This window comes from Brassica napus, chromosome C4 (genome assembly GCF_020379485.1).
Source record: "Brassica napus cultivar Da-Ae chromosome C4, Da-Ae, whole genome shotgun sequence".
Lineage (NCBI taxonomy): Eukaryota > Viridiplantae > Streptophyta > Magnoliopsida > Brassicales > Brassicaceae > Brassica > Brassica napus.
The window spans coordinates 32,094,320-32,109,114 of record NC_063447.1 but is presented as its reverse complement, the minus strand read 5'-3'; the positions used below and the strand labels follow the sequence as shown (position 1 = coordinate 32,109,114).

At 36.5% G+C, this 14,795-nt stretch overlaps 1 protein-coding gene and 1 pseudogene across 2 annotated transcripts; both read left to right on the top strand.

The window, feature by feature from the left end:
* Positions 1–2,018: 2,018 nt before the first annotated feature.
* LOC106411762 lies at positions 2,019–3,112 on the top strand (annotated as a pseudogene).
* A 7,640-nt stretch (positions 3,113–10,752) lies between these two features.
* Positions 10,753–12,741, top strand: LOC106412230 (probable WRKY transcription factor 69). Of its 2 annotated transcripts, none has more exons than XM_048753290.1 (3): positions 10,753–11,132; positions 11,214–11,357; positions 12,041–12,741. In XM_048753290.1, exons 1-3 carry the CDS (start codon positions 11,011–11,013, stop codon positions 12,609–12,611), a joined length of 837 nt encoding a protein of 278 aa, XP_048609247.1. In that variant the 5' UTR covers positions 10,753–11,010; the 3' UTR covers positions 12,612–12,741.
* Positions 12,742–14,795: the final 2,054 nt, after the last annotated feature.

Sequence of the window (14,795 nt, the reverse complement as noted above, 5' to 3'; positions counted from 1 at the left end):
GTTCAAAGCTTAGTGGCTGCTCTGGTACGTTTAGCTTGGTTCAGACTACTACTTCATTCGGTAAAGCACGTGTAGGTTGCAATAATCCAGAGAAATAACAAATCCTAGGCTTTTTGATTAGTTAAACCAATGTTACACGTTTTGAGTAGTCAGAATTGGAACTTGTCATCAAAATCATTTTGGATAATACGGAGAACTGGTTGCTCCAAAAAAAAGCAACCGAGCAAATCTCTATAGATTTTGGGGGGTGTATTAAATTGATGATTTTAAAGTGTTTTGGTTTTTCTTTAAAATCTCATGTTATTCAACTAATGATTTCTATTTTTTTCTTCAAATCATGTGTTATTGAATATGACATTTATCTAAAGTCTCTCAAAATCACCTGTAATCCACTGTTATTCAATTAATAATTTACAAAAAGTAAATCAAATCAACTGGTATTCAATGTTAAACAATTTTGAAAGGAAAATTTTATGAAATGGTTTTGAAAGCAACCTTTTTATTATTTTCAGTCAAAACTATCGTTACACAAATCCCACCATTGTACCTGTTATTTGGAAAGACCCAAAATCAAATTAAAAATTGGCCACTTTGAAAAAGATGACAGATAAGAACATAGAGAGAACAAGGAAGAGAGAGATCAGAGACGAAGCTTCCCAAAAAAGTACTAAACTTTCGATTCCCTCTTGTTCCTGAATCAATTCCCAAGTCGACAATTTTGGAAGCCAAAGATTCGATTTTGGAATCTCTCAAACCTGAAGGAAGCCCCTTGATTGTTCGATTCGATTTTTGTCTCGAGCTTTTCATTGGATCCGAGAAAAAGGTTTTGTGCTCTGAAGAATCTTGGGTTGAGTTAAGGCACACGTCCATTGATTTGTTCCTCTGGTGTTCTATTACAAGTCTCTTCTAGTTGAATAATAGTATTTTGGTTCTGTTTTTAAAATTTCATGTTATACAAAAGACAAAGAAGATTTTGACAACAGACCTTTTGATCCTGAAGAGTAAGCAAGTCTAGTAAAGTTAGTTGTTCTTTTCATGTTCTACTTAATGGTCAACTAATGTTTGTGAGCTTGAAAACTATGTAAGGTTTTTGATCGTGACTCTCTTTGCTTCTCTATTTTTTTCTACAGCTTTGGTTCACCCAAATAAGCTTTGCTTCAACTCTCAAAACTCAAAAGCTTGAGGAAGTATTCTTCTATGAGACTACTTTCCAAGTATGCAAGCTAAGGTAGTAGATTAGAGCTTTGGTTATGTCATTCCACCATAAAAGAGAGGAGAGCTCTGAATATAAGGTACGGAATGCTGATTTTTTAATTTTTGTTTTGTGATGCTCAAGAAATAGGTGAAGATGAGAACATGGATGATGATGTTCAGAATTGTACTCAAGAACAACAAAGAGTGAATGCTAATAATTGGAGAGCAGCAAACATATGGACAGATGCTATGCATATGGGGTCTTGTTGCAGCAACAGTTTACTTTGTTTTTAGAAGTTCTCTTTTCTGTTACGTTTTTAAATTTATCTTTCATGTTGTCATTTATGAATTTGATTTTTGATAAACAATTTTGATCTATTATATTTGCTTTTAGTAAGCTCTTGAGCTTTTTTGAATATCGTCAATAGTCCGCTGTTCAAACCGTTGCAACGAGTGAATAAGAAGAAGTAGAAGACAGACTGGAACAAGACAGATAAATAAGTGATCGAATGGTTTGAACTTTCTTGGGAAACACACTCCGTTTTTCTCAAACGAAGGAAGGAAGACAAAATAATGAAACTGCATTAACGTTTTTACTCTATTGGAAAAAGTCACGTTCTTAAATAATTGGACTTTGCAGAGTAAAATCTCTCCAACCAATATTTTTCAAATCAACTCAGAGTTTTAAAACCCACAATTCCCCCCCCCCCCCCCCCTACTATCTATGGGACAATCCTCGCCTATTTTGGATGCAAACCGCGAAATAAAATGTTTAAGAACCGCTAGGTCACGTGGGCTTGTTGGAGGGATGAGGGTAAAGTCGTCATTTCCGTAGTCAGATGAGATCTAGGGTTTATATATTTTGCTGCCGCTTCTCCGCTCTCTCTTTCGCTTCCAACTTTAAGCGTCCACCGGAGTTTTATCGCAACCGGAATCCCAAATGGTCCGTCGCAGTCACCTTCTTGTGTTTTAGATGTTTCTAGGTAATACTGTTGTACTGATTCTTCTTTTCGAAATCAGGCGTCGGAGAAGAAGTTATCGAACCCAATGAGGGACATAAAAGTGCAGAAGCTGGTGCTCAACATCTCCGTCGGTGAGAGTGGAGATCGTCTCACCAGAGCCTCCAAGGTCTTGGAACAGTTGAGTGGCCAGACTCCTGTTTTCTCCAAAGGTGAGAGTCTTTATTACTACTAGAATCAGTCTTGGGCAACTTAGTGATGTAGAAGAGAACATTTGCAATAAGTACATGTTGAGCTACTTAGAGTTCTGATTTTGGTTGCAATCTCTTTTGCAGCAAGATACACTGTTCGTTCCTTTGGTATCAGACGTAACGAGAAGATTGCTTGCTACGTTACCGTCAGGGGAGATAAAGCAATGCAGCTCCTTGAAAGTGGACTCAAGGTTAAAGAGTATGAGCTCTTGAGGAGGAACTTTAGCGACACTGGTTGCTTCGGTTTCGGTATTCAGGAGCACATTGATTTGGGTATCAAGTAAGTGTCTCACTCTTTCCAACACTGATGATATAGAAATAGCCTAAAGATGGCTATTTGTGTAATCTGTCATTTGAATGCATTTTTAGGTATGACCCGTCGACTGGAATCTACGGTATGGACTTCTATGTTGTTCTTGAGCGTCCTGGTTACCGTGTGGCACGTCGCAGAAGATGCAAGGCTCGTGTTGGGATCCAGCATAGAGTCACCAAAGATGATGCCATGAAGTGGTTCCAAGTTAAATACGAAGGTGTCATTCTCAATAAGTCTCAGAACATTACTGGTTAGACAACAAAAGAAAAGATGTCTCAAACAGAGATCTTTAATCTGTGTGTTTTGTCCACCTGGTTCGAATCGTATTTCATCAGTTTTGTTTTTGCTTCTTTGTTCTTCAGACATTTGAGTTTTATTTATAGACCTTTCTTATCTTCAGTGATTGCCATCAAAACAGGTATAGAGCTAAAACACATTCCACGATCTAATCATTTATTTTGAAACTAGTTAGATGGATGTTAATTTCTTGACTGAAAGTAGGTAATGAACGTTCTTTAGATGTAGGTTTTTTGGACAACCTTTAGATGTAATTAAGTTAACTCTAAACCATTTTTATAAAACAAGATTCCATAGCTCAACAACTATGAAAGATGATTCTTAAGGGAATGTTTCTTTTAGAAAATCTGCATTAACATTTTTGACGTAATTGTTCACAATGATTTCTGAATTTGTTTTGGCTCTACTCTGATTCAGTTTTTTTTTTAAGAAATAAATATAATGTAGATATACTTCAGCTATTTCACAAGTCCTTTTAATCAAAAACAGTAAACTATTTTTCAAAACATATTATTTATATATTTAGTGTAAAAATCAAATATAATTCAACTAATGATGAAAATAACCTAATTAATTGGTTATACTATATTCAATAAATATTAAAATTAGAGAAATATAAAATAATTTATATCTTAAAACAACAATGTTTATAAAATAATTTATATTAAAACATAGAAAATATGTTATTATGGATCTATATATTTAATATTTTATTTTAGTTTGAATAAAGTTTCTAGTCAAACATACACAGTTTGAATTTTAAACGAAAAAAACAATTCATTTGTTTAAAACAACTCCAGTAGAATTTTCTCGCAAATGTTCTCAAAATGTTATAAAAATATTAATAAATGAGATACTTTGTGATAAAGTTCTCATGATTTTAATATACTTATAATGAAATAAAAATAAATTTATATACATACACTTGATCAGAACCTTAATTTGAGAACCTCTCAATTGTTGTTTTTTTTTTTTGAACACATCAATTGTTGCTTGACGTTCCCCTTTTTCAATTTGGTTATGACACATTCCGGTTATTTCTGTAAGATTAAAGACAAAACTCATCTTAACTGGATTAGAGCTCGGTTTAACTTTCTTACCGGATTTTAAGATTTTGCTTAGCCTCCTGATCCAATTGGGGATATACTGATTACTGAACGCATAAAACAACGTGAAAGTATCGAACAAATGCGAGAAAATACATTTTTACTTTTTTTTTCTGTAAGAATCTTTGACTATGTGATTATATGCATATATATAACAAGACGTGTCGATTACAAATTACCTTGTACTTTGTACACCGTTATAATATAACACAAGAGCAACAACATTATCCAATCATGTTTCCATTGTCAATTCTCAACTGCATCAGATTCGAGCGAATTATTGATTGGTTCCACACTAACTATCATGAAGAGAAATATGACCAAATCAAAACATATACATATATAAATTAATGAATAACTTATACAACCAGAAAATAGAAACTTTGGCTGCATTACGACAGACGTTGGAGACAATAATGGAGTAATTAAACTAATAATTGTGACACAAGCAATTATAACTTTTTATCTATTTATTATTTACAATTTAATAATGACTGGATGGATCTTGACTTGCTCCAACATATTATACTAGAGAGTCATTGACAGCCAACTTTCTGCACACATTTATAAAAATATATAAAGTCATGTTTTTCGTTATATATACATTTTCTCTTTATCACAAATAAGTTGCAGCTTTTATCTGTTGGATCCAGCTTGAAAGTAGCTTGAAGAAGAAGCTACCTAATCCTATCTAGTTATGGATATCTATTAGGATTAGGAAAATATGAATTTGTGTTAATCCTATTAAGATTAGGAGTTAGATAGTCATATATATATTGAGGCATATTGAGATGCATATGTGTGACTTTTGATATTGTGATTTGTGAGTTGTGAGTTTGATTAATAAGAGAAGGACTTCTTATTGAAAGCTTTGATTGTGTGCTTCTATATTTTGGTATCAGAGCCTTATATAAAACCATCCGATTAAATCATCCGACTGTGATACTACGACAGCAACCATGGCAGAAAGCAAAGAAGACGTACCCGGAGTGATCAACAAAGAGAACGGCCCTGCCTCCATTAAATTTCCTATGCTAACTTCTTCAAATTACACTGTATGGGCCATGAGAATGAAGATAGCTCTTAAGGTTAGTGAGGTCTGGGAAACAATAGATCCTGGAGCTAAAGATGAGAAGAAAAATAATATGGCAATCGCGTTTCTGTTCCAATCCATACCAGAAGCTCTAATTTTACAAGTTGGGGAGATTGATACAGCAAAAGGAGTATGGGATGCAATAAAATCAAGACATGTTGGGGCTGAAAGAGTAAGAGAAGCTAGACTACAAACTCTAATGGCTGAATTTGATAGAATTAAGATGAAAGATGATGACACTATCGATATGTTTGCTGGAAAATTATCTGAGATATCATCAAAATCAGCATCATTGGGAGAGATCCTAGAAGAACCAAAACTTGTAAAGAAATTTCTTAAAAGTTTGCCAAGGAATAAATATATCCAGATTGTTGCTTCCCTCGAGCAAGTCCTTGACCTGAACACTACAAGTTTCGAAGACATAGTAGGCAGGTTAAAGGCCTATGAAGAAAGAGTATGCGCGGAGGAAGAAGAAAAACTTGATGATCAAGAAAAATTAATGTATGCGGCTAACTCAGGATCAAACTATGAAGGTTACAACAACAATTATGGAAACAATCGTGGTAGAGGACGTGGTGGACGGTCATCATGGAGAGGACGAGGTCGCGGTCGTTCCAGTAACTTTGAGAGACAGAGAGAGGCGTACAAACAAGGACAGGGACAGAACAGAGACATCTCTCATATTACATGTTTCAAGTGCGATAAACTTGGTCATTACGCATCAGAATGTCCAGACAAGGAGTTGAAACTCCAAGAAGCCATTGAGAAGAAGGAAGATGATACACATGAGGCTGATGAATTGATGATGAATGAAGTAGTATATCTAAATGAAAGGAAAGTAAATCCAAAGAGTTTTGAGACTAACCTGGAGAACACGTGGTATCTCGACAATGGCGCAAGCAATCACATGAGTGGGAACCGACTATTCTTTCAAGACCTTGATGAAAGCATTACTGGCCAAGTAAGATTTGGAGATGACTCGCGGATCAATATAGTAGGAAGAGGCTCCATACGTTTTACATTCCGAGGTGGAGAGAAGAAAATCCTTCACAACGTATATTACATACCAAACTTAAAGAGTAATATCGTTAGTTTAGGACAAGCGACTGAGGCTGGCTGTGAAGTTTGTATGCGAGACAATACTCTCTCGTTGTTTGATCGATCAGGAGAGTTGATGTTGAAGACTACAAGATCAAGCAACCGTCTCTACAAAGTGACCTTACACGCTGAACAGGTCCGTTGTCTGCAAGTAATAACCAGTGTCTCGTCTACGTGGCACGCACGTCTCGGACATGTCAACATAGAGTCGATGAAGCTAATGATCAACAAGGAACTGGTCCTAGGTATTCCCAAGCTGAGCATCGACAAAGAGACCTGTACGACGTGCCTACGCGGGAAACAAGCTCGATCTTCATTCCCAAAATCAACGACATATCGAGCTTCAAAACCTCTAGAACTCGTCCATGGTGATCTATGCGGACCGATCACACCGTCTACACCGGCCAAGAAGCGTTATGTGTTTGTTCTTATCGACGACTACTCACGCTATATGTGGACAGTGCTGCTAAAGGAGAAAAGTGAATCATTTGAGAAATTCAAAAATTTCAGGAAGATTGTTACGCAAGAAACTCAGACAGAAATCAAAACTTTCAGAACGGATAGAGGGGGAGAGTTCACATCACATGAGTTTCAACATTACTGTGATAAACATGGCATCAACAGACATTTAACGGCACCCTATTCACCTCAACAGAATGGAGTGGTTGAAAGGCGAAACCGAACTCTCTTGGAGATGACAAGAAGTATCTTGAAACACATGAATCTACCAAACTATCTATGGGGAGAAGCTGTAAGACATGCTACCTACCTGATCAACAGGGTAGCAACGAGGTCTTTGGACGGAAAAACACCATACGAAGTGCTTAAATCACGGAAGCCAAACCTCAGCCATCTTAGAGTATTCGGATGCGTCTGCTATGCGAGGACTGATACGATAGGAAGAAAGAAACTTGATGACAGGTCGAGAGCACTAGTACACCTCGGAACTGAACCTGGAACCAAGGCTTACCGGCTTCTTGATACCACAAGCAAGCGTATAGTGGTCAGTCGTGACGTTTGTTTCTTGGAAGAGAAAGAATGGAACTGGGATAAGACGGTAAACGATGAAACAGAGGAGTTCTCTGTGATGATAAAGGGATCGAACGATGAGCCGAGTGAAGCTGGTGAAGCTACGAACGAGATCCCAGCTACCGGAGAAGCTTATTCTGATAAAAGTAATGAAGAAGAAGATGGTGAAGACGTGCAGCCACAGTTGCGAAGATCAACGAGATCAACTACAACACCAACCTATCTTAATGACTATATACTACTTGCGGAAACAGAGTGTGAGCAGTTACTAATGATGATCAATGAAGAGCCATGGGATTTTACAGAAGCTAAGGAATTGGAAGTCTGGATCGATGCGTGCAAAGATGAAATAGCTTCTATTGAAGCAAACCACACATGGGACCTGGTTGAAGTGCCGTCTGGAGTAAAACCTATAGGCCTTAAGTGGGTTTTCAAGATAAAACGTAACGCTGATGGAAGTGTCATCAAATACAAGGCACGGTTGGTGGCTAAAGGGTATGTTCAGAAGCATGGTATAGACTATGACGAAGTCTTTGCGCCAGTAGCACGAATTGAAACCATACGTTTGATCATTGCACTTGCAGCTGCAAGGAATTGGGAGGTTCATCATCTTGATGTGAAAACAGCCTTTCTTCATGGAGATTTAAAAGAAGAAGTGTTTGTTACACAACCCGAAGGATTTGTTATTGCAGGAAGGGAGAAGATGGTTTATAAGTTAAAGAAGGCACTTTATGGCCTAAAACAAGCACCAAGGGCATGGAATGCAAAACTCAATACTATCCTGCGCGGTTTGAATTTTCTTAAGTGTTCAAAGGAGCCCTCTCTATACAGGAAGGAAGAAAAGCGAGGATTATTGATTATTGTGGTCTATGTTGATGATTTATTAGTAACAGGGTCATCACTTGCGATGATATTAGAATTTAAAAAGGAGATGTCAAAGAACTTTGAGATGAGTGACCTTGGAAGATTGACATACTATTTGGGAATAGAGGTGAAGCAATGTGAAGGATACATAGTTTTGAGTCAAGAGAAGTATGCAATGAAAATACTTGAGGAAACCAGTATGAGTTCGTGTAACTTGACTCACATACCGATGGATATAAATGTGAGTTTGTCCAAGTCCTCTAAGGAGAAGAATGTCGATGAAAAGAAATACAGAAGGAACATTGGATGCTTGAGATATTTGTTGCATACACGTCCCGATCTTTCTTATTCAGTGGGAGTTCTCAGCAGGTACATGGCAGAGCCCAAGGAGTCTCATGCTGCAGCTCTGAAACAAGTTTTGAGGTACTTGCGTGGAACCTGTTCTCTAGGGCTTCGTTTTAAAGCCAGCAAGAACGTAAAGCTAATAGGCTATAGTGATGCCTCGCATAACCTCGACGCTGATGATGGAAAGAGCACCACTGGTCATGTGTTCTATCTTGGTGAGAGCCCTATAACCTGGTGCTCACAGAAACAAGAGATTGTCGCGTTATCATCGTGTGAAGCTGAGTTTATGGCTGCTACGGAAGCTGCAAAACAAGCAATTTGGCTTCAAGAATTGTTTAGTGAAGTTATGGGTGAAGACTGCAAACGGGTGACAATAAAAGTGGATAATAAATCTGCAATTGCGTTGACAAAAAATCCGGTGTTTCATGGGCGAAGCAAACATATACACAGGAGATTCCACTTCATAAGAGAATGCGTTGAAAATGATCAAGTAGAAGTTGAACATGTTCCAGGAACTGAGCAACGAGCTGACATACTTACCAAGTCGCTTGGTAGAACAAAGTTTGTCGAGATGAGGACTCTAGTTGGCGTTCATGACGTGTGCGAGAGTGAGTTCAAGCTTAGGCGGGAGAATGTTGGATCCAGCTTGAAAGTAGCTTGAAGAAGAAGCTACCTAATCCTATCTAGTTATGGATATCTATTAGGATTAGGAAAATATGAATTTGTGTTAATCCTATTAAGATTAGGAGTTAGATAGTCATATATATATTGAGGCATATTGAGATGCATATGTGTGACTTTTGATATTGTGATTTGTGAGTTGTGAGTTTGATTAATAAGAGAAGGACTTCTTATTGAAAGCTTTGATTGTGTGCTTCTATATTATCTAAAGCCAAATCTCTGCACAAACACAATCAGATGTGTCAATCTTAAACTACATCTATTTGTCATAGAAAGGGTCCATCGCTCTCTGCGAACTTTTTGGTTAAGATCTCATAACCTCTTTCTGTTGGATGGTACGAGCCAAAACACAAAAGCAAACAAATCATTGCATACAACTGATGTAAATTAGTTGTTTGTGGAAGGTTCTTCAGTTTATTATTCCAAGTTTTCAAATGTTAGTATTGGTTTCTTTCATTTTATGATATGAACTTTGATAGTTCTTTGACTCATTTATTCGGACCACATCTCAATGTTTTTTGTAACCGGTATATTCATTTGATATAGTATTATATATTTTCAATTTAAAACTAACTAATAACGAATTTATTTGTTATATAATATTTTGTTTTGTTTTGAGCAATATCGGTAAGAAAAATATTATACACAAAGTTTTGAACTATTATAATTTTTGGATGAAAATTACTTTTTTATAGAATTAACCCAGATAGATTAATTTCTGAGATAAGAGACAAGTGTACATAGATAAATCATATATATATATATATATATATATATATATATATATACATCTCCCAAATTAGTTACTAATTACAAACTAATAAATATGCATTAATGTATACAAAAATATCATGGCAAGTTCTCAACATGATTCATCCCGCGAGATTGAAATAGACCAAATCAATTCATTATTTAAGGGGTCACAAACAGACTAATCGGATTCACTAGACAGCTTAAGATCCCACTTAAAAGTTGATAGTTTCAACTTAACAACATCATGCGTTTATATCATCTTTGATTTGTGAGTTTTTTAAATTAACTAGAGTTAGTTTAATTGTACTTAGCTTCATTTTGGATAGTACAAAAATGAGCATATGTGTGTGTGTGCATATATAATTTTCTTTTCTATTACATGGACAGCAAAAAATTAAAAATCACAGTCTACACTAGATCAGATGCGGATAAATTAAAATAAAGATTTGCATAGACTTAATCAAAATGTCCAGCTAATTTAACAAATCATTTGATCAGCAATAAGCAAGCCTTATAGTATAATACTCTCTATAAGCGTGGTTTTAGGTTTCGGCACACGAATTAAGGAAACAATTAATTTTGTACATTTCCTACAAAAAAACACTATTATCTATATACCTAGCCATATTTCAACCAATAGAAAAATAAATTTTGCATTAAATTAATAAATTTTGCATTGAAAATTGAAAAAAACATTTATTTTGTAACGAAAAAAATTCTCTAAAACGACACTTAATATGAAAAGGACAGAATAAATAATAATTCCCACGAGAGAACCTTTCAAAAGAAATAAACAAATGACTAGAATACAACTGGTCATATTCTATTCAAATAAAATACAAATACCGAATATAATAATAGTATAACACCTTTGATATTTGCCTGCACGTCCCAAAAAACAAGTCGAGAATAATAACCACATCTCATTGATTAAAACCCTCTCACTAATCACCTTCCTAATCATCTCCATCAACTGAAAACAAAAACATTATTCGTTCTCTTGAATCGTACGGTCGAGAGATCAACCATGCACCGTAGAGGAATTCAAGAATCTGACGACGAAGAAGATGAGACTTACAACGACGTCGTTCCTGAATCTCCTTCTTCTTGTGAAGACTCCAAGATCTCAAAACCAACTCCCAAGAAGAGGTTTTGCTCCATGTTATTACGAATTGTTAATGTTTCTTTCTCAAAACAATGGTCTGAAAATGTGATGGCTGTGTATAGTAGGAGGAACATGGAGAAGAGAGTTGTCTCGGTTCCGATTGCTGACGTGGAAGGATCTAAGAGTAGAGGTGAGGTATATCCACCGTCTGATTCCTGGGCTTGGAGAAAGTACGGACAAAAGCCGATCAAAGGTTCGCCTTATCCCAGGTAAATTTACCGTTTTATCCTCAGTGGCGGCTGCGTATGTCAAGTCTAGACGGTGGTTGGACTAACATACGCACATCGTTGAGTTCTTAAAAATAACGGATCGCGTCTGATATTGCGTGGTCTCACGCGCCATCTCCTTCGTTCTTGGTCTGTTTTTTTAATGTTAAAAATTTTAAATTACGAAACAATTTGATGAGTCATTAGCTAAAAGTTATCTAGAGGTTTTCCTTTACTTTGATGATGATAATAACCTTGGGGGAGATGAAATATTAAAGTAGGTCTAGATCTTGATTCTAATCAGACAAAGCTACAGAGGGTAATGCGCACAAAAAGGAAAAGCATTTTACATTTATGTACGTGTTTAACGTGCCAATATTTTATATATTTTTTACTTATTTATTTTGCTATGAGTTTTACTACAAATATTTTCAAATGGTTTTTATTTTACTGCATTTTGTTATTAAAAAAATATCATCAAGTTAACAGTTATGTTTTTTAGTCAACAATTATGTTGTATGTTGTAACAATTTTAAAACGATAACCGTAAATTTTAATTATTTTTAATATTATCATTATTAACTTTATTAATCTTAGTATTATTCAGTTCATTAATTTGATTTTGTTGAAAAGTTAAAGTTAATAAAGAAATCGTTAAAATTAATCACTTTTTTCGTATCTCTCAGGGGTTATTACAGATGCAGCAGCTCAAAAGGCTGTCCGGCGAGGAAGCAGGTGGAGAGAAGTCGTGTGGACCCCTCAAAGCTCATGATAACTTACGCCTGTGAACACAACCACCCTTTCCCCTCCGCCGCTAACAACAAATCCCACCACCACCACAGAACAAGCTCCGTCGTCCTAAAAGCCGCCAAGAAAGAAGAAAACATGGAAGAAGAAGACGACGAAGAAGAGGAGGAAGTAACGGCCGCCGCAGAGGAACCGGTGGGACTAGACCTGAGCCACGTGGATTCTCCGCTACTCTTAGGTGGCTGCTACGGCGAACTCAACGAGTTCGGGTGGTTCTACGACGCGTCCATCTCATCATCCTCTGGTTCATCTTCTTACGGTGGGAGTTTCCTCGACGTGACACTAGAGAGTGGTTTTTCAGTAGGCGGAGAGGAAGATGAATCACTGTACGGTGATCTCGGTGATTTGCCTGATTGTGCCTCCGTGTTCCGCCGTGGAACGGTGGCTACGGAGGAGCAACGACAGAGATGTGACTTTGGCGCCGTTCCTTTCTGTGACAGTTCTAGATGAGTTGTGAGTAGCCAAAGCTATAAAAGGAAACTTTTTTTTGTCCCACTGTAAAGGTGTATCAATGGTGGATTCATATGATTCATTAATAATAATAATTAATAAAATAATATCATGTTTTTGATATAACAAAGATAGATATGTAACGTTTATAGAATTATAGTTGTTAAATTTTTTTTTTGTAACGTATTGATTTTACAATCGACGAGGATAACCAAAAAGGAAAGTTTCCTCATTGCCCGAACCACCGAGATTAGGTCTAAACTCTAAAATGAAGAGATTGTTCATTGTCATGTCTCCGGCAAGATCTGAGCTAACACCCGGTGAATCTATATTGCTCACTGTCATAGTCATGTCTTGTCGGCTTGAGAATGATGAATCTCAAAGTGACTGTCCTTTGAACTATACATTCCTCATGAAACATATGTTTGCATGGGGTGACCGAGCATCACTGTTTCCTTGGGCTCAAAGACTCAAAAGTCTTCTAAACACCCTCTGCATCTCTTCTGGTCTTCTTCACCGGAATAACCTTCAGAGTTTTTCTTGAGTTTTCGCTTCTTGAGTTCTTGTTTCTGTAGTATAAGAATCAAGACATTAATATATATGAGTAAGAAAGAAAGTCTACTGACTAAATCACTCCCGGACCTGATGATGATTTTGTATCCGAGTCATATCTATCGGATTGATTTGGAACATCAGAGTAGTTATTTCTGGTGTTGTTCATAGCGGAATAAATGGCCTATTTTGTTAGAAATAAAGGGATGGGAAGCTTTTGTAATTGTAATGCAAGTTCATATCACTTTTCTTGCTTTGAGTTATTCTTTCTCCACATAAATTAACTCCGTAAAAGCTGATAAGTTAAGCAAGGAAGACGCCCTAGTGTGTTATGATAATGCCATGTCTTCTCTCGTGAACAAGTACCATGCACACATCATGACCTAAATTTAAAGTGGTTGCGATGTTGAGGAAGAATCATACTAGAAAAGTCAACGCATGTACCGTGTACATTTGTGTGTTATATATAGTTGCCATAATGAACTTAAACCTTCATTCAACTAATGCCAAACCGGAAAGGATACATCAAGCTACTACTGTCATCATCAGTGTAACATCTACTAACTGCAGTGTTTTGGTAGATTAGGTTTTATATTAGATTTGAAAAAAAAGACTTGCTATTGTGTGTCCTAGCTAGTGTGCCAAGATAGCTGTTTCTTTATGAAAATGAAGGTATACTAAACCTTAAAGCTTCACAAGTACTTTTTCACATCATGATGTCATTTGTAATAAATCTTCCAACCCACCAATAGTGGATCCCAGTAACAATCACAAATCTTCATAGCAAAGCACAATCCAAATTCCAAAATCCCTTATATATTAAAAGAGAAGCATTGGCTTTAATACGTTCACACAACATTGTCCACGTGTCAGCTTCACAGTCATTTGAAATTAATTATGGTGACGTGTCGACTTGGTAACACTTCTCACGAGAATTCACTTTTGTTTAAGAAAATTAGTTTCCTAATCTGGTTTAAGTACACATAACCACGTCGTATCATTGTAAAACTTACATAAACAAAACGTGAACGTAAGACAATTTCGTCAGTAAAAGCCAACTATTTATAAGCAAATTTGGTGATAACTATCAAGTTTGAATCTTGATATACTTGAAGATAAAACGATAACAGTTTTCACACAAACGATCTATGTACACAAACTATAATAGCTTTTACAACAGTTTCACATTGTCAAGCATTCTATACACGTCACTCTCACGTTGTAGCGTGGGCAATTCTCTACAAGACACTCAGTCATAGCGTACACAATGTTTGGGTCACGGCGAGAACATGTGTCCAGTCCGAGAGTATCATTGCTTTTCTGATGCGGGATAATAGGGAGATCGTTGAAGCCAGTGTAACTCTTTTGCCGAGTGACGAGAGATGATCAATCATCCCTCTCAGTTTCCTACTTTGGATGTTACAATGGCTTAATAACATAAGATATAGAGATCTAACTGAGCTAAAATGTAATCGATCAGCAGTTAGAGAGTGTGAGCCTTGATGATATGCTTACTTTGCAGCGTACTTGGCTGAGACGTTTATTAGGAAAAAAACAGAGCGGAGAAGAGAAGCAGAGGAGAACATTCGAGCATCAACGGTCTATAAGGAAGAAGCAAACTATTGCATTGTT

Coding starts and splice junctions, on each gene's coding strand:
- LOC106412230 (XM_048753290.1), top strand. CDS start 11,011: ATGCACCGTAGAGGAATTCAAGAATCTGACGACGAAGAAGATGAGACT. Junction 11,133..11,213: donor AAACCAACTCCCAAGAAGAG/GTTTTGCTCCAT, acceptor TGTGTATAGTAG/GAGGAACATGGAGAAGAGAG. Junction 11,358..12,040: donor AAAGGTTCGCCTTATCCCAG/GTAAATTTACCG, acceptor CGTATCTCTCAG/GGGTTATTACAGATGCAGCA.